We start from the raw sequence: 20,551 nt of genomic DNA on the forward strand, positions 1-20,551 counted from the left end.
ACAAAATATTTAATACATTTATAGTTGATATAAAAAAAATACACATATATAATTTATTTAGATAGAAAATACTATAAGAATTTATTAAAATACAAATGGAATTTATAAAGAATTAATTAAGTGTGAACATTTCATATAATTGTGATAATCTCTTCCATTTCAAACTTTTAACAAAAAATCTACTGACCTATAAACTAATTCTGTCATCTTAAGAAACTTAAAACCATAAAACCGAAGAAATTTTATTTATTCTCAAAATTATAAACTCAACCATCACTTAATTACCATATTTATCAATTACCATTAATAAATTAAAATGAAAATAATTACATAATTAATAATGATTCTTCTTCACTCCTTTAATTTGCAACTTTTTTTAAACCGATTAATAAACTCATTCAGCTAAAAAATTTTATTTAAGGCTAAAAATTTAAATTTTATTAGAAAAATTCAATAGTTATCTATATATATAAATTGAATCCCAATTACTCTTCTTTGCTATAGAATTTCCTTTCGAGTTCTCTCACTCTCAAACCTTTCTTTTTAACTTTGAAAATTTTGATTAATAATGCTATCGTGGGAAGCTTCTACCAGGAAAATTCTCACTCTCAAACCTTTCTTTTTAACTTCGAAAATTTTAATTAATAATGCTATCGTGGGAAGCTTCTAGCAGGAAAATGGATTCTCTCTTCAAGATTTTAGATCAACGCTATGCAATCAAATCATTATTCTCCGGTTCGACCGATTAGAAAGCTAAAATCCTATAAATTCAAAGAGGCTATGTAGCCATATACGTGGATGACGAGAGCAAGAGATATCAAGTTCAACTGGAGAATTTAAAGTTTCCGGCATTACAAGAACCGATTAAACAATCTCAGGATAGTAATCTCGACTCCAAAATTGATGGCCAATTATACTTACTTGTCAGTTGAAGGGTTGTCATAAGAAACTTTAGAGAGTTTTGAATAATTCTTTTTTATATGTTTAAATTATTATTAAGTCATTATATTTTATTAAAATTAATTATTCAATTTCTATTTCTAAATTACTCAATTAAAACATTTTAAATTTTATAAAGTGAAACTCTTTAATATTTTTATAGAATAAAATATTAGTAAATATATTTTTAGCTTCAATTAAAAAAAATTAAATTATATATATAATATAAAATTTTATTTTAATCGAATGAGAAAAATAAAAAATTAAACGGTAAATTTTGACAAAATATAAAAATCAAATAATAATCCACTCTCATATTTTAAAGTAATTTTTTGGGTACTTTATGGGAAATTCTCAATAATTTTACCAATTATATCTACCATTTATATACGTCTTTTTTTCAAGTTTTATTTTTTTTCTATTTATGCATTGATTTTTATTTCTTATGAGAATTGCTGGCAAAATAATATTTTGCCAATCTCCGATCCATCCCTATTTCCTTTTCCGATTCTCTATTTCCTTTCCTCATTTCCAATCTCCAATCCATCCCTAAAAACAACTGACAAGAGATCGATGATGATGAAGATGCCTTGGAGGAGGAAGAGCAGGAGCTTCCATCTTCAGCTACAAGGGGCAATTGGTACCATTCAATCTCCATTCCTATTCTTATTTACCAATTATTCCCATTCTTCTACTTCCACACTTGAAGATGCACGCTTCTTGACAAATATCTTCAAATCTGCTTCTTTTACCCACCTTGATGTTGCCATTGCTACCTTCAATCATGTAATTCATAAGCATCCTCTGCCTTCTAGGGTTCCATTTAATAGATTCTTATCTGCCCTTGTGAAAATGAAACAATATCACACTGTCCTTTCCATGTCCAAAACAATTGAATTGCTAGGAATCTCTCACGATGTTTATTCTATTAACATCTTAATTAATTGCTTCTGCCGTTTACATCTTGTGGATTTTGGCTTCTCTGTTTTCGGGAAGATGTTCAAATTCGGATTGGAGCCTACCACTGTGACATTTACTACCTTAATTAATGGGCTTTGTATGGAGAGTAAAATCGATAAAGCAGTGGAATTTTTCGATGATATGGTTGCACGTGGTTATCAACCTGATGTTTATACTTACAATACGATAATAAACGGAATCTGTAAATTTGGGAAAACAAATGTTGCTATTGGGCTACTAAAGGGAATGGTTGATAGAGGTTGTGAGCCAAATGTTGTGACATACAATGCAATCATTGACGCACTTTGCAAGGATGAGCTAGTTGGTGAGGCTTTAGAGCTCTTCTCTCAAATGAGGAATAAGGGCATTTCACCTAATGTCATCACTTACAATAGTTTAATTCATGGTGTTTGCAAATTAGGCCAAAAGAACCAAGCTTTGGCCTTGATGAATGAAATGGTGGAGCAGAACATATTACCAAATGTTTATACCTTCAATGTATTGATTGATGCTCTTTGTAAGGATGGAATGGTTTCAGAGGCTCAAAATACATTCAATGTAATGATTCAAAGAGGTGTAGAGCCTGATGTGGTCACCTACAATTCCTTAATTGATGGTCTTTGCATTTCAGACCAATTCAAGGAAGCTTTGGCCTTGTTGAAAGAAATGGTGGGGAGGAACATATCCCCTGATGTTTTTACCTTCAATATATTGATCGACACTCTTTGTAAGAAAGGACTGGTTTCAAATGCAGAGAATATAATCAAAATAATGATTCAAAGAGGTGTGGAACCTACCGTTGTCAATTATAGTTCATTGATGGATGGATATTGTCTGTGCAATCAAATTGATAAGGCTAGAAAGGTATTTGATCTGATGGTGACCAATGAAATAGCTAACATTTTTAGCTACACCATTTTGATCAATGGATATTGTAAGTGCAAAATGATAGATGATGCAAAGGAACTTTTTGATGAAATGTCTCATAAAGGTTTAGTTCCTAATGTTGTTACTTATTCTACTCTTATAGAGGGTATGTTTCAAGCAGGGAGGCCCCAAACTGCACAGGAGCTCTTTAAGAATATGTGCTCTCAAGGTCAACAGCCAAATATAGTAACCTTCTCAATTATGATTAATGGCTTGTGTAGACAGGGGAATCTGGATGAAGCACTCACCCTATTGAAAGAAATGGAGGAAAGTCAGTTGAAGCCTGATCTTGTGACCTATTGCATTCTGATCAATGGTATGTGCAAAGCTGGCAAGATTAATGATGCCAAGGAACTGTTTTCTAGTCTTTTTGGAAATGGTTTACAACCTAATGTTCATATATATAGTGCAATTATGAAAGGACTCTGCCAACAAGGATTAATGGACGAAGCGTATAAGGTATTTAGAGACATGGAAAAGGGAGGATGTTTACCGAATAATTATTGTTATAATATCATCATTCAAGGGTTTCTCAAGCATGAGGATTTACCAAAAGCATCAGAACTAATCAACGAAATGGTTGATAAGGGGTTCTCTGCTGATGCTGCTACCACAAAATTGGTAGTACATTTATCGTGGAATAATGATCTCATTCTGAGGCTTTTAAAGGTGCGCAATGAGGGATCAGCAAACTAAAGTTGTTATATCTTGACCATTCAAGTGTGTCTTGGAGCGCAACTTGGTAATTACCTTTTTCAAATATAATAGATATGTAATTTAACTAACTTCTTCAAATATCATTTTTAATTTCAATCAGCTGGGATTCTCTTCCACAAAATAAAAATTTCTAACACGGCAAATGACCTGTGGTGGAAACCATTATATCTGTGTGCCTTTCGCTTGAATTCAGACATGGACTTGATCTCTTTGAGATAAGATTGTTGATGAATGGAGGTCATGGATTTCTAATGATCAAGTTGCTGGTAAACCCACCATCTCCTTACAATTTTTCCTTAACTGGAGAGCTCAATCCTAAAATTGAGTTGAGAACTAAAACTAATTGGTTCCATACTACAATGCTTAAGAATCTTTATCTATTTTTATTTTTGTGCTCAATGACCTTTTAAAATGCTATCATTTCTCTTGTAGGTACTTGCAAGGATATGATTACAACTTTACCTTTCTAACAATAAAGGTATAAGCAATTCTTTTTTGCTTAATTATTCTATTTTTAATAATAATGAAAATAATGATTATAAATCAGTGTGCTTTAATTGAGAATTGATTTAACAATTAGACTACATTATAAATGCAGGGTGGAGGATATACTGTCCCAGAGTACAAGGTAGGAGAATCACTAGACTTCTATAGCTGTTGGTTGGATGAAATGTCACTAAAATTATACACAACAGAAAATGTTATGGGAATTGAGGGAAAAGCAAACATCCTCTTTGTCACCTTTTTTTTTTTTTTTTTTTTTTTTCTAGTCATCAAGTTGGGTATATATATATATAGATCCTTAATTTCTTTTATTTTCCTTCAAGTCAAATTAGTGAAATCATTGCATTAGCATCTAATAATATGAAGTTCACAATCTTTTCCAATGAAATCAATTTTTTAACATGAAAATTTGAATTTTAGAAATGTTTGTGGAAGGTATATATATATTCTTCCCTTCGAGATTCTTTACTTTGTGCCAAGTTGATTGGATGTACTGTTTGAAATGTTAGTTAAGTTAGGCAAGAAAAGTTGTTTTGGTTGTTTCTGTTCTCCTTTCAGTAGTATATAATGAGACATCTTATGTTTTTACCACTTTCTAAACCTTGTAATATACTCAATAAAATTTTCTTTGGGCCCTTGTTTGTACATGGTATTTTTCTTTTTGCTTGATGATTCTTGTAATATACTCAATAAGAAGACCAAATAGAAAGTCCACTTTTGTATGATAAGCTGTCAGTGAGAAAATGATCCTGAATTCCTATTCGTTGCCTCGGTGTGCTCATCTACCTCACCTTTGCCTTTGCAGATTCTGTTGCAGCCATGTAAGTTGGGAAAACAGGAGAATTCGGTGCAGAACTGTCATCTCCTGTAGTATTCCGTTGTGTCCGACAAAATGATCTTCTTGGAAATGACACTGGTGAACTCAATGCTTCTATGTTATCTTGTTTCCGTGAACTTATTTTCACTTGTGTTGTACCAAATATGTCACTGGCTTTCAGATTCTCTATCCGTTCTCTAGCCAATGCATCTTTGTTCGCCAATTCTTCCAGCCAGTGTCTCTGTCTATCAGGTTCATTTTTGGCTATTGATTCTTCCAGTACATGAGTGTTTCGCCTCTCCTGAAATAGATAATAATGTAGCAGAATCTGAACATGAGAAATGAAGGGAACAACAGAAAACAAATAGCATTTGAGATAAAATTACCCGGTGTGAAAATGAGTACTTCATCATTCGGTCCCTTTTGATGCTAGCCTCTTGCTTCTTGAACCATAGGCTTTCCATGTCTTCCTTTGAAAGTGTGCTGTAATCCCAACAGCTTTGGCTTTTGCATTCGAGCTGTCAAGAAACCAAAACAAAAAGCAGCATATGTCATATGCTGAGGATTTATGTATCAGATTATTTGTTAAATTGCATTTAACTTTCAGCTGTTATTTCGCTTTATTCTTCACAATTTGCTCCGTTTCTCAGACATTTCTTGAGAAGGGAAAAGAAAGCCTTAAAAATAATTACCCTTACCTTACTGTCCATTTCTCCCAACTCCTTGGACTTGGACAATTGTTTATTTCCGCCTTCCTTACAAATGTCAATGGTCGTCACTCTGACCTTCGATCGCATCTTTGCGTTGGATGGCAAACGCTTCAATAGTATTAGTACTCTATACTATTTTATAAAAATAATATAAAGAATGGATTTTAAAGTATTTAAATTTTTAATAATTTTATATTTTTATAATTAGTTTCACCCATTAATTTAATTTTCTAATTTAAAATTTATTATGTGATCATATAAATAAAATGTTTATAATTTTAATGTCTTAATTTAATTTTTTAACTTTTATGACATTTTTGTACATAAATATATTCATATTTTAAAAATAATTTCTTATAATTTATAATACAATACACTGTATATTAAATCTATAGAAAAAGATTTACGTAATAAAATTGAAAATGTGAAATATATGCAGAGTTTGAGCATTTTAAAATTTTATTATATTGAAATAATTTATATATTAATTTTTTATTATATTAATTAAAATTATAATAGATATTCAATAAAAAGACTTTTTATATGATTCCAATAATTCTCTACATAATATGCTTCTTAAAGCAAAATTTGATTCAATTTATTTTAACATCATAATTCTTTATAAAAAAAATAGCTACAAAATTTCTTACAGTTAGTGAACGGTCAGTAACTTATTTTACAAATCACTTTTCCATAATTTGATCAGTTAACATGATTTCTTCTGGTGCGTTATTATTTATAAATAGTAATAATTACATTGTAAAATTTATAATTTATTTTTATTAATATAATTTATTTATTTAATTTATAATATAATATTTTAATTTACATATAAAATCCACATATTCACGTCTATTTTAATAGATTAAAAAATTATACAAATATACATTATTTAAAATATTTCAATTTCATTTGTTCGATCAATTTATTATTTTAATTTAATTTATGTTCTATTAACAAATATAATATTAAAATTTTAATAGATTAAATATTTTATTAAAACTATTATATGTTTTAATAATTTACTTATATTAAGGTTAGTAATTAGATATATTTTTCTATGTTATAAAATCTCAATATATTGCATAATTAGTTCAGGCGAGAAAGTGGGCAACATGCTAAAAAAGAAAAACTATAATTCTTGCTAAGAATTAGAATCAAATTAAATTTTTAATACTTTAATATAAAGAAAAACTATAGTTCTTACTAAGAATTAGAACCAAATTAAATTTTTAATACTTTAATGCATTTGAAACTAAATTTCGGTATAGTTCTGATACGATTCTAAGTAATTTCAACACTGTCTCAATTTGATTTATTTTATTTTTATTTTTATTTTAGTTTTATTTCAATTTAAATTTTAATTTTTATAAATAAAATCATAACAGCTTTTTACGTATATTTTAAAATAGTAAATAATTAATATTAAAATAATAATAAAAATAATAATATTAATATTTAAATAATAACAGTAGTAATATATATATATATATATATATATATAAGAACATTTTATTATTTTATGCAGTTATTAATTATATAATTTAATTAAAAAATATATGAAATTAATATATAAATATATATTATATTACTAATACGTAATTTATTCATATAATTAAAAAATTACAAAATAATTAATACATTTATGATTGATATAAAAAAAGGATGTATATATCATTGGAGTATAATAATTTTTTTTAAAAAAATATATATGTTAATGATAATTTTATTAAATAACAAATATTAGCAAATATAATAAAAATTTGAATATTTCAATTACAGTAAAAAGATGAACTAAAATGATATATTTTCTTAATTTTATTTTATTATAATTTTTAGATAACTTTGATTAAATATATTCATATAATAATGTGATATTAAGATAATAGGAGCCCAAATTTAATTGACTATTTGCAATAATAATAATAATATATTATATAAAAAATTAATAAAGAGATAAAACAAAAATAACAGTAAAATATTATTTAATTTGTAAAAGTGTTAAATTTGGTTGTAGAGAAATAGAGTGGTTTACTGGAGTTTTTGAAAACAAATGAGCATTTTATATTTTTTGGAAGGCAAACTCAAAGCGACTATTATATACAACTTTTGATAAGGATATTTTATTATTTTATGTAGTTATTAATTATATAATTTTAATTAAAAAATATATGAAATTAATATATAAATATATATTATATTACTAATAATACATTTATAATTGATATAAAAAAATGATGTATATATCATTCGAGTATAATAATTTTTTAAAAAATATATATATGTTCATGATAATTTTATTAAATAACAGATATTAGCAAATATAATAAAAATTTGAATATTTCAATTACAGTAAAAAAATCAACTAAAATGATATATTTTCTTAATTTTATTTTATTATAATTTTTTGATAACTTTGATTAAATATATTCATATAATAATGTGATATTAATTGCAATAATAATAATAATAATATATAAAAAAATTAATAAAGAGATGAAAAAATAACGATAAAATATTGTTTAGTTTGTGAAAGTGTTAAATTTGGTTGTAGAGAAATAGAGTGGTTTATTGGAAATTTTGAAATCAAAAGGACATTTATACTTTTTGGAGGACAAACTCAAAGCATCAATATAATGATTTATCTGACTTTAAAGAGAGATAAATCAACGTGAATCAGACTATATATCCTACTCGAGGTTCTTATACCCCACTTCTGATTAGATTGATAGGAGAATGAGAGAGTTACAAGATTTTGGAGTCGCTTTTATCAAAATGTCAATGTTAGAAATCTGATATATTTTTCTATGCTACAAAATCTCAATATAAGTGAGATAGTGGGCAACATGTTAAAAGGAAATAGTTCTGATACTTTTATCAACATTTTACTAATAAAATCTCAGTATCATGCAATACATCGTTTTAATGGTTCAAGCGAGATAGTGGGCAACATGCTAAAAGGAAAAGGAAAAGCTATAGTTCTGATACTTTTATCACAAAATTTTACTATAATATAGTTTAATCTATTAGTAATTTTAACAGATTTATTAAAGAATTTAAAAATCCTTCAATAATTCTTAATACAAAAAGTTGTATAAAAATTCACCAACAGATTTGAAATCTGTTGATAATCTACTGGTATTACCAATATATTTAAAAATTTGTTGAAAATTTATAAATTTATAAAATAATTAGTGTTGGAATTTACTAATTAACTTAAAATCTATTAGTAAATCACTAATTGGTAATCTGAGATCCAGAAAATAGGGTTTTACAATGGTTGGATAAGCTTAATTTGAGAGGAAGGGGCTCCTCTCCTTTTATTCTTTTCCTTTATCAGTGACGTGCAACGGCCTTGCCCTTATTAGGCCACCTGTCTCTGCTATACGGATTCCTACGTATCAAGGCGTCAGATATCTGATCCACGCTGAACGGCCATTTAATTTCCCTTGGTACACATGCGAACGGACCCACTAGGCGAATGAGCTAGTCATCTCTTCCCCTCTTGACCGGTCTAGAAGGAGAGATTGGGAGTGAGGCTCAGGGGAGGTCTTGATATTAGGGCCGAACGGACTGGGCCGGCCCATTCAGGAGACTTAGAGGCCCTCGAAAGGGGACAGTCGTTGCGAGCCCGGCCCTGTGACAGAATGGAAAAATCCAGCGGTCATCAAATGCCCCTTTACCTCCTCATCAGTTATTACACGGATGATGAGGGGGTAAATACCCTTTATGACCGCGCGATTCGAGAACAACTTCTCTCAAAACGCCTCTTTTTGCTCTCTGTGTGCATCACTATTTCAAATCTTATCAGTCTTCCTAAAACTCTTATTCTTCTTTGCTCTCTGTGTGCATCACTAGCTCCGTTCTTCTGCCCCTGCTGTTTTCAAGGTACGCTCTTCATTCCTCCATGGATAGCCCAAAGCTTCCCGAAGTCTTTAATCTTGAATCTAGTATTACTCAGTCTACCCTAAAAAGCTTCATTTCACGGGAGTACTTGGATACCCCTCTCTTCCACATCCGAGCTCCCTATCGTAATGAGAGGATCGTTCTTCCCGATCCTCCTCCTTCTGGTTTAATCGACCCTCAAAAGGACCTTAGCCTGGTCTTTTTCATCAAACAGCGAGAGTATGGTCTTACCTTTCCTTTTTCTCCCTTTTTTACTGAGGTCTTCCTGTATTTCGGAATAACTCCCCGAATGCTGGCTCCCAACTCCATCCTGTTCATGTGTTCCTTTGAGTCAGTTTGCCTGAGCTGGGGGTTCATACCCACAGCGCGTGTGTTTGTTACCTTTTTTCGATTAGTGAAAGCAAGTCAAGACTTTTACTATTTTGCCCCTCGCGGAGGGCTGTCCATCTTTACGGGTCACAAGGACTCGATAAAAGGTTGGGTAGAATGGTTCGCAGTGGTGGAGCTGAAGAAAGACTCCGGGCTATCCTGGGAGGTGGATCTCTCCTGGGAGGATGTCCCTCTGGGTTGCAATGATTTGCCCCGGCTAAGTCTCACTAAACAGATAGGGTACCTTCGACTGACTTCTGTTGAGAAGAAGTATGATGTCGAAAAGTGTATGTTTGTGTCCAGCCTTCAGGATTGCAGGGCTGCTGGTACTTTATTTCATTTAATGGTTTTGCCTTTTCTTTGTGATTTTCACTGAGGGTTGTTCTAACTTGTGTTGATTTTGGGTTTTTACAGCTTCTCAAGTAGACATGGACAAAATTAAGGCTCCCAGGAACTTCACCCATCTCGGGAGAGTATGAATGCTGCCTTAGACGCCCTCCGAGCTGGGCAGTCTATGTCGGAAGCCACTTAGGAGGTATCCTAGGTCATCTCCTCTAGGTCGACTGGCCGATCTATTCACCCTGCTTCTTCCCAAGCTCCCAAGGTACCAGGTCTTCCAAGCCCTCCAGCAGTAGCAATTCGAGCACTCTTTCTCGCTCTTCTCGAGCCACTAAGTCCCATTATGCTGCCACGACGAAGTTAAAAGCTGCACCAAAGGTCGCGGATAGGCCAGTAGAGGATCCTGTGCTTGTGAGGACAGATGTTGCTTCTTCTCTTGGGGACGCCCTTGAGGAGAGGTCTGGAGCACCCCCAGCCGATGTTAGGGCTCCTGAGGGTGAAATGGAGATTAGCCCAGTGGGTGAAGATATTCAGGAGGTTGCTACCGAAGCTCCCCCTGTTGATGAGGGCCTTCTTGTGGAGGGGGCTAAGTCTGAGCTCGTGGGTGGCGTTTCTCTTCAAGAGAAGACCTCAACTATCTCTGAAGGATTTGATAAGGACGTATTGAACAAAGTTACTCATTTTAAATTATATAAAGTTACTCATTTTAAATTTCCTAATTATATTAGAGTAAAATTAAACAATAAACTATTTATTTTTTTCCTCATCTATATTATATACAATTAGACTATAATAATATTTTTAAAAATATACATTGATAATTATTTATTAAATAAGGAATATTATTTAATAAAATAAAAAAATCAATATTCTACAATTATATTTATAATATTTTATTTAAAAATATAAAGTTAACAAAATTAATTAATTTTCAAATAAATTTAATTAAATATAAGGTATGGTTATAATAATTTAATATTATAATAATATAAAAGAAAATTTATTTACTTATTCAAAATGAATTAATACAATATTGTATACAAAAATTAATAATATATATATAATTAGCATACACAATGTCTAGAAATATCAAGTAGGTTAAAAAAATTATGAAAATAAATTTAATCAACTCTGTATATTTTTATTAAGAGTCAAATAAATTTAATTTAAAATTTTAGATTAATTAAAATATGTAATTTTATTAAGGGTTAAATAGATTTTAACTTAATATTATTTTTATAATTTAAAACATTAAAAATTTAGTATTTTAATTATCATAAAAAAAGTTAAAAATATATAAATATAATAAACAATTTTTAAAAATATAAAAATAAAGTTTTATTATATAAAAATATTGTTATTATTAAAAAATAATATTATATTATTAAAAAAGTAATATTACGACTTATTTAATTCTTAAGTAATAATAATAATAATATATAGATTTAATTGATTCAAAATTTTGAATTAAAATTATTTAACTTTTAAATAAAAGTAAAGACTTAATTGGATTTATATTTAAAAATTATTATTATAAAATGATAAATTTAATTTGTTATTAAATAATATTTTTAAATTAATAAAAAATTACAAAATGTGGCGCATATAAACAATTCCCAATTTCCTTTTGTTATCCTTACCACTGTACCAGCTGGCAGAGAGCCTTCCTTCTCTGATTCTCTATTTCCTTTCCTCATTCCCAATCTCCGATCCATCCCTAAAAACAACTGACGAGAGATCGATGATGATGAAGATGCCTTGGAGGAGGAAGAGCAGGAGCTTCCATCTTCAGCTACAAGGGGCAATTGGTACCATTCAATCTCCATTCCTATTCTTATTTACCAATTATTGCCATTCTTCTACTTCCACACTTGAAGATGCACGCTTCTTGACAAATAACTTCAAATCTGCTTCTTTTACCCGCCTTGATGATGCCATTGCTTCCTTCAATCATGTAATTCATAAGCATCCTCTGCCTTCTAGGGTTCCATTTAATCGATTCTTATCTGCCCTTGTGAAAATGAAACAATATCACACTGTCCTTTCCATGTCCAAAACAATTGAATTGCTAGGAATCTCTCACGATGTTTATTCTCTTAGCATCTTAATAAATTGCTTCTGCCACTTACACCTTGTGGATTTTGGTTTCTCTGTTTTTGGTAAGATGCTCAAATTGGGATTGGAGCCTACCAGTGTGAGATTTACTACCTTAATTAATGGGCTTTGTATGGAGCGTAAAATCGATAAAGCAGTGGAATTTTTCGAGGATATGGTTGCACGTGGTTATCAACCTGATGTTTATACTTACAATACCATAATAAACGGAATGTGTAAATTTGGGAAAACAAATGTGGCTATTGGGCTACTAAAGCGAATGGCTGATAGAGGTTGTGAGCCAAATGTTGTGACATACAGTGCAATCATTGACGCCCTTTGCAAGGATGAGCTAGTTGGTGAGGCTTTAGAGCTCTTCTCTCAAATGAGGAATAAGGGCATTTCACCTGATGTCATCACTTACACTGGTTTAATTCACGGCGTTTGCAAATTAGGCCAAAAGAACCAAGCTTTGGCCTTGATGAATGAAATGGTGGAGCAGAACATATCACCTGATGTTTATACCTTCAATGTATTGATTGACTCTCTTTGTAAGGATGGGATGGTTTCAGAGGCTCAAAATACATTCAATGTAATGATTCAAAGAGGTGTAGAGCCTGATGTGGTCACCTACAATTCCTTAATTGATGGTCTTTGCATTTCAGACCAATTCAAGGAAGCTTTGGCCTTGTTGAAAGAAATGGTGGGGAGGAACATATCCCCTGATGTTTTTACCTTCAATATATTGATCGACACTCTTTGTAAGAAAGGACTGGTTTCAAATGCAGAGAATATAATCAAAATAATGATTCAAAGAGGTGTGGAACCTACCGTTGTCAATTATAGTTCATTGATGGATGGATATTGTCTGTGCAATCAAATTGATAAGGCTAGAAACGTATTTGATCTGATGGTGACCAATGAAATAGCTAACATTTTTAGCTACACCATTTTGATCAATGGATATTGTAAGTGCAAAATGATAGATGATGTAAAGGAACTTTTTGATGAAATGTCTCATAAAGGTTTAGTTCCTAATGTTGTTACTTATTCTACTCTTATAGAGGGTATGTTTCAAGCAGGGAGGCCCCAAACTGCACAGGAGCTCTTTAAGAATATGTGCTCTCATGGTCAACAGCCAAATATAGTAACCTTCTCAATTATGATTAATGGCTTGTGTAGACAGGGGAATCTCGATGAAGCACTCGCCCTATTGAAAGAAATGGAGGAAAGTCAGTTGAAGCCTGATCTTGTGATCTATTGCATTCTGATCAATGGTATGTGCAAAGCTGGCAAGATTAATGATGCTGAGGAACTGTTTTCTAGTCTTTTTGAAAATGGTTTACAACCTAATGTTCATATATATAGTGCAATTATGAAAGGACTCTGCCGAGAAGGATTAATAGACAAAGCATATAAGATTTTTAGAGACATGGAAAAGGGAGGATGTTTACCGGATAATTGTTGTTATAATATCATCATTCAAGGGTTTCTCAAGCATGAGGATTTACCAAAAGCATCAGAACTAATCAACGAAATGGTTGATAAGGGGTTCTCAGCTGATGCTGCTACCACAAAATTGGTAGTACATTTATTGCGGAATAATGATCTGATTCTGAGGCTTTTAAAGGTGCGCAATGAGGGATCAGCAAACTAAAGTTGGTATATCTTGACCATTCAAGTGTATCTTGGAGTGCAACTTGGTAATTACCTTTTTCAAATATAATAGATATGTAATTTAACTAACTTCTTCAAATATCATTTTTAATTTCAATCAGCTGTGATTCTCTTCCACAAAACAAAAATTTCTAACAATGCAAATTACCTGTGGTGGAAACCATGATATGCGTGTGCCTTTCGCTTGAATTCAGACATGGACTAGATCTCTTTGATATAAGATTGTTGATGAATGGAGGTCATGGATTTCTAATCATCAAGTTGCTGGTAAACCCACCATCTCCATTACAATTTTTTTTTGCTGCTACTACAGCCTTAACTCGAGAGCTGAGTCCTAAAATTGAGTTGAGAACTAAAGCTAATTGGTTCCATACTACAATGCCTAAGAATCTTTATCTATTTTTATTTTTGTGCTCAATGACCTTTCAAAATGCTATCATTTCTCATGTAGGTACTTGCAAGGATATGACTACAACTTCACCTTTCTAACCATAAAGGTATAAGCAATTCATTTTTGCTTAGTTATTATAATTTTTAATAATAATGAAACTAATGATTATAAATCAGTGTGCTTTAATTGAGACTTGATTTGACAATTATACTACACTATAAATGCAGGGCGCAGGATATACAGTCCCAGAATACAAGGTAAGAGAATCACTAGACTTCTACAGCTGTTGGTTGGATGAAATGTCACTAACGGATATATTTTAGTGTTGGACCACCATTTGAGTTATTTATATGGTGCATTTTGCGATACATTTGTTTGGTGTTATGAATGTGAAACACATTGTTTCTTACTGTTTGAGATGTTAGTTAAGTTAGGCAAGAAAAGTTGTTTTGGTTGTTTCTTTTCTCCTTTCAGCAGTATATAATGAGACATTTTATGTTTTTACCACTTTCTAAACCTTGTAATATACTTTTTCTTTTTGCTTGATGCATCTTTGTTGAAGTTTTTGTGATTCTGCATCCATGGGAAATGGTTTGTTAGAGAAGGTGGGTTTGACAGGGTACATATTGAGAGGTAGGAAACCGATTGCAAAATGATTCAGAACCCAAGAATCTATATCAGTTGTTGTTTACAAAATTGAATAAACTATGGGATAAACTTGGTGCTTTAAAGCATCATCTAACTATTTGTGAATGTGGTGGTTCTGAAGTATAACACAAGTATAATCTTGCAATATACTTCATAAAATTTTCTTTGAGCTGTTATTTTCACACCACCTGCAGTAGGTATCAAGTCTTAAATTAGTTAGATATTCGATAAAAAGACTTTTTATATGATTCCAATAATTCTCTACATAATATGCTTCTTAAAACAAAATTTGATTCAATTTATTTTAACACCATAATTCTTTATAAAAAAAAATACCGACAAAATTTCTTACAGTTAGTAATTTAATGGTAACTTATTTTACAAATCACTTTTTCCATAATTTGATCAGTTAACTTGATTTCTTCTGGTGCGTTATTATTTATAAATACTAATAATTACATTGTAAAATTTATAATTTATTTTTATTAATATAATTTATTTAATTAATTTATAATATAATATTTTAATTTGCATATAAAATCCACATGTTCATTTCTATTTTAATGGATTAAAAAATTATACAAATATACATTATTTAAAATATTTCAATTTGATTTGTTCGATTAATTTACTACTTTAATTTAAATATATGAAGTTAATATATAAATATATATTATATTACTAATACGTAATTTACTCATATAATTAAAAAATTACAAAATAATTAATAAATTTATGATTGATATAAAAAAATGTATATATAATTTGAGTATAATAATTTTTTTTAAAAATATATATGTTAATGATAATTTTATTAAATAATAGATATTAGCAAATATAATAAAAATTTGAATATTTCAATTACAATAAAAAAAATAATCTAAAATGATATATTTTCTTAATTTTATTTTATTATAATTTTTTAAATAACTTTGATTAAATATATTCATATAATAATGTGATATTAAGATAATAGGAGCCCAACTTTAATAATAATAATATATAAAAAATTAATAAAGAGATGAAAAAATAACGGTAAAATATTGTTTAGTTTGTGAAAGTGTTAAATTTGGTTGCAGAGAAATAGAGTGGTTTATTGGAAATTTTGGAACCAAAGGGACATTTATACTTTTTGGAGGGCAAACTCAAAGTGGCAATATAATGATTTATGTGGTTTTAAAGAGAGGTAAATCAACGTCAATCAGACTATGTATCTTACTACAGGTTCTTATACCCCACTTCTGATTAGATTGACAGGAGAATGAGAGATAGCTGAGTTTTAAAAGGTGATTTGTTCAGAGATTACAGGGACAACCAGTTACAAGATTTTGGAGTTGCTTTTATCAAAATGTCAGTTTTAGAGCTACTCATACAAAACTAAATATAAAAGGAAGTTTCTTGTTAGAAATCTGATATATTTTTCTATGCTACAAAATCTCAGTATAAGCGGGATAGTTGGCAACATGTTAAAAGAAAAAGCTATAGTTCTGATATTTTTATCAATAGATTTTATTAACAAAATCTCAGTATCATGCAATACATGGTTTTAATAGTTCAAGCGAGATAATGGGCAACATGCTAAAAGGAAAAGCTATAGTTATGATACTTTTATCATCAGATTTTACTACAATATAATTTAATTTATTAGTAACTTTGACGAATTTATTAAAGAATTTGAAAATCCTTCAATAATTCTTAATATAAAAAGTTGTATAAAAATTTACCAACAAATTTGAAATCTGTTAGTAATCTACTGGTATTACCAACGGATTTAAAAATTTGTTGAAAATTTATAAATTTATAAAATAATTGGCGTTGGAATTTACTAACAGACTTAAAATCTATTAGTAAATCACTAACAATTTTAATCTGTTAGTAAATATAGAGGTGTAAATGAAACAAACCGTTTGTAAACTATTCCAGATTCGACTCGATAAAAACTTGACCGAACTCGACTCGATTTCTAAATGATTCAATCTCAAACTTAATTTTTAGGCTTGTTTAGTAAACGAGGCAAATTTAAACTCCATAGTATTCGTCTCGTTAAGCCTCGTGAGTTCGGCTCGCGTTCGAATTTATGAGCAGACTCGTGAATAGTCTCGTCATGCAGGCTGAGATTAATATCATAAGAGAAATAAATTTAAATCCTACATATACTTTCATGCGCCAAATCTAAATTTTACAAAGTTCAATTCTATATTGTTTAATTATACTATTAAAACTTGCATATATTTAGATCGTTAAGAGCTCATCTTTATAAGTTTATCAGCTCATTTGTATATGTAAAGGTCAACTGCTTGATGTGGGATGTCCCACATCGGCGAAATATGGAAAATTAAAAGGGTATATAATAGTTAGTACGAAACTATTAAATAATTTGAATTAACCATTTTAGGTCAGGTGAAAAGTGGATCCAGAACTTATTTTGGTCAGTTTGAGTACTTAACTCGTCTAAATTCAGCTCGAATTCGAAATGAGTCAAATTCAAGTTCGGCTTGAACTTAAAAAAAATTTTGATTTAAAAATCCGTTACTAAATTTTATCCTTTGATAAAATTAAAATAAAATCCTGGATAAAATTTCTGTTTTTTTTTTTACAATTCATATTTTTCGGTTACCAACAGATTTATTAATAGATTTCAAATCCATTGGTAATTTTTAGAGTGAAAAATATTATTTTATTTTCAAAATTTAGTAACAAATTGTAAATTTATTATTAATTCACATTTATAAATATAACACAAGCTATTCTGCTTTTATCATTCATTCATTTTATCATCAGCCTTTCTTCCATTTTTTTTCTCTTTCTCTAATTTTTTTCTATTACTTTCTTTCATTTCATTTTTTTATCTCATAAGTTTTTTCCTTATTTTTTCTATTATTTTTCTTTCATCTCTTATCCTATTTTCTCTCATTCTCTTTTCTCTTCTATTTTTTTTTCATTCTTCATAATTTTCCTTTCATTTTCTCCCTTTTCTTTTCCATCTTTTTCTTTCCTTTCCTTTTATCTTCTTTGTTTTCTCTATACTTTTCATTCATATTAATTTTTTTAATATTATTTTCTTCTATCATTTTCTTTTTATTTACATTTTCTCTATTATTTTCTCTTTATTTATTTTCTTCTCTAATCATTTGTTCACTTTTTTTCATTTCTCTAATCATCATTTTTACTCAACTCTCATTCATTCTTCTTTTTCATAATTTTTATTTTTCTATTATTTTCTTTTTTTTTTCTCTTTTTTTTTTCTTTCTTTTTTATTATTTTCTCATTTTATATCATTTACTTTTTTTAATTTTCACTTTTTTAGATATAAATTAAAAACTTGGTATCAATAATAATATAATTTTAAGTTTATTAAATTAATAAAAAATTATTTAAACTCCCAATAGATTTACTAATGAATTGCAATTCGTTGATAATTTACTAACGAATTTCAGATTTGTTAATAAATTATTTTTCTCTTATTCTAATAGATTTAAAATTTGTTAGTAAAATAGCCAAAATTCTGTTAGTAAATCCACTAGTTTACTAATGAACTTGAAAATCGTTGGTAAAAATTTAATATCGAACTTTTTAATAACGGATCGTAATCTGTTAGTAATTCATTTTTAATTTACTTACCAACAGATTTTTATTAGATTGCTAATGGAAAAATCACTGCATTATTAATACAAATTAAAAAGTTATTGATTCTTATCTTTACACTAAAATGTCTTTTAAACTCTTAAGAATTTTGAAACTAAAATCGAAGAAACGTTCATGATGTTGTATTTCTCCTTTGGTTGAAACTGTTATTTATGATGTTGTATAACACTTTGGAATGATATCTGTTATTGAAATGCATATGATTGTTTTATTGATATAAAATAAGTATAAAGAATATATAGTTAAAAAGATAATTATAGTTATCGATCTGTTCGTATCATTTAATTTTACTATTTATTTATAAATTTATTTATATTTATTTAATTTTAATCTTATATCGATAAATTATAAGAAATAAAGAATTCTCCTTCCCTATAAAAAGAGAAGGCCTCTCCACCCCTATAATACAATATACTGTATATTAAATGTATAGAAATAATTTAATTATTATAAATTTAAGTTAATATTATTAATAATAAAATAAAATAATAAATAAAATTTAAAATGCAAAATATATTTAGTGAGTTTAACATTTCAAAATTTTATTATTTTGAAATAATTTTATATATTAATTTTTTACTGATATCAATTAAAATTGTAATATTATTCAAATAAAATGTCAAAATAAAAATGTGCCAAACAGTTATCATGAGAGTTGAGCTTTGTAAAAAAAATAATTTTTATTATACTAAAATAAAGTAATTAATAATAAAAAATTATATAACGTTACTCATTTTAAATTTCTAATTATATTAGAGTAAAATTAAACAATTAGACTATAATAATATTTTTAAAAATATACATTGATAATTATTTATTAAATAAGGAATATTATTTCCTACTCAAAAGATCATCAAAAGTATGAATATTTTTAATACTGAATATTTGAATATTATACATAGAAATAATTTATATATTATAAATTTAAGTTAATATAATTAATAACAAAATAAAATAACATATAAATTTAAAATGCAAAAGATATTTAGTGAGTTTAACATTTCAAAATTTTATTATTTTGAAATAATTTTATATATTAATTTTTTACTGATATTAATTAAAATTGTAATATTATTCAAATAAAATGTCAAAATAAAAATGTGCCAAACAGTTCTCATAAGAGTTAAGCTTTGTAAAAAAAATAATTTTTATTATACTAAAATAAAGTAATTAATAACAAAAAATTATATAAAGTTACTCATTTTAAATTTCCTAATTATATTAGAGTAAAATTAAACAATAAACTATTTATTTTTTTCCTCATCTATATTATATACAATTAGACTATAATAATATTTTTAAAAATATACATTGATAATTATTTATTAAATAAGGAATATTATTTAATAAAATAAAAAATCAATCTTCTACAATTATATTTATAATATTTTATTTAAAAATATAAAATTAACAAAATTAATTAATTTTTAAATAAATCTAATTAAATATAAGGTACGGTTATAATAAAATATTATTTTTATAAAAATAAATTTAATTAAATCTCTATATTTTTATTAAGAGTCAAATAAATTTAATTTAAAATTTTTAAAATTTTAAGCTAATTAAACTATGTAATTTTATTAAAGGCTAAATAAATTCTAACTTAATATTATTTTTTAATAATAAAATATTATTTTTATAATTTAAAACATTAAAATTTTAGTATTTTAATTATTATAAAAATTTTAAAAAATATATAAATATAATAAATCATTTTTAAAATTATAAAAATAAAGTTTTATCATATAAAAATTTTTATTATTAAAAAATAATATTATGTTAGATTATGATTTCTTTGACTTTTGAGTAATAATATAAAGACTTAATTTATCCAAAATTTTGAATTAAAATTATTTAACTCTTCAATAAAAATATGGACTTAATTGGATTTATATTTACAAAATTATT

The 20,551-nt window shown here is 28.0% G+C and overlaps 3 protein-coding genes across 12 annotated transcripts; 2 read left to right on the plus strand and 1 right to left on the minus strand.

The window, feature by feature from the left end:
* The first annotated feature begins 1,355 nt into the window (after positions 1-1,355).
* On the plus strand, positions 1,356-4,450 carry LOC122724664 (putative pentatricopeptide repeat-containing protein At1g12700, mitochondrial). 6 transcript variants are annotated; one of them, XR_006352102.1, is made up of 5 exons: positions 1,356-3,142; positions 3,248-3,568; positions 3,737-3,809; positions 3,976-4,021; positions 4,142-4,450. XR_006352102.1 is itself a non-coding variant. In XM_043960330.1 (2 exons), the coding sequence occupies exons 1-2, from the start codon at positions 1,513-1,515 to the stop codon at positions 3,520-3,522; spliced, it is 1,905 nt and encodes a 634-aa protein (XP_043816265.1). In that variant the 5' UTR covers positions 1,357-1,512; the 3' UTR covers positions 3,523-3,642. The 6 variants fall into 6 exon arrangements, 2 of the variants coding, with proteins under 2 accessions (XP_043816265.1, XP_043816266.1); XR_006352104.1 differs by having other exon boundaries at positions 4,149-4,450; XR_006352103.1 differs by lacking the exon at positions 3,737-3,809.
* A 379-nt stretch (positions 4,451-4,829) lies between these two features.
* On the minus strand, positions 4,830-5,683 carry LOC122724564 (protein IQ-DOMAIN 12-like). Its single transcript, XM_043959855.1, has 3 exons — positions 5,563-5,683; positions 5,251-5,382; positions 4,830-5,165 (listed from the first exon to the last, which is right to left on the minus strand). Exons 1-3 carry the CDS (start codon positions 5,659-5,661, stop codon positions 4,830-4,832), a joined length of 567 nt encoding a protein of 188 aa, XP_043815790.1. The 5' UTR covers positions 5,662-5,683.
* A 6,126-nt stretch (positions 5,684-11,809) lies between these two features.
* On the plus strand, positions 11,810-14,857 carry LOC110622818 (pentatricopeptide repeat-containing protein At3g22470, mitochondrial-like). 5 transcript variants are annotated; one of them, XR_006352106.1, is made up of 4 exons: positions 11,810-12,142; positions 14,154-14,226; positions 14,411-14,456; positions 14,578-14,857. XR_006352106.1 is itself a non-coding variant. In XM_043960339.1 (3 exons), the coding sequence occupies exons 1-2, from the start codon at positions 12,416-12,418 to the stop codon at positions 14,446-14,448; spliced, it is 1,182 nt and encodes a 393-aa protein (XP_043816274.1). In that variant the 5' UTR covers positions 12,403-12,415; the 3' UTR covers positions 14,449-14,456; positions 14,578-14,857. The 5 variants fall into 5 exon arrangements, 1 of the variants encoding a protein (XP_043816274.1); XR_006352109.1 differs by having other exon boundaries at positions 11,810-11,996; XR_006352108.1 differs by lacking the exon at positions 14,154-14,226.
* The last annotated feature ends 5,694 nt before the right edge of the window (positions 14,858-20,551 follow it).

The sequence above is a fragment of the Manihot esculenta genome, chromosome 9 (genome assembly GCF_001659605.2).
Source record: "Manihot esculenta cultivar AM560-2 chromosome 9, M.esculenta_v8, whole genome shotgun sequence".
Taxonomy (NCBI): Eukaryota; Viridiplantae; Streptophyta; class Magnoliopsida; order Malpighiales; family Euphorbiaceae; genus Manihot; species Manihot esculenta.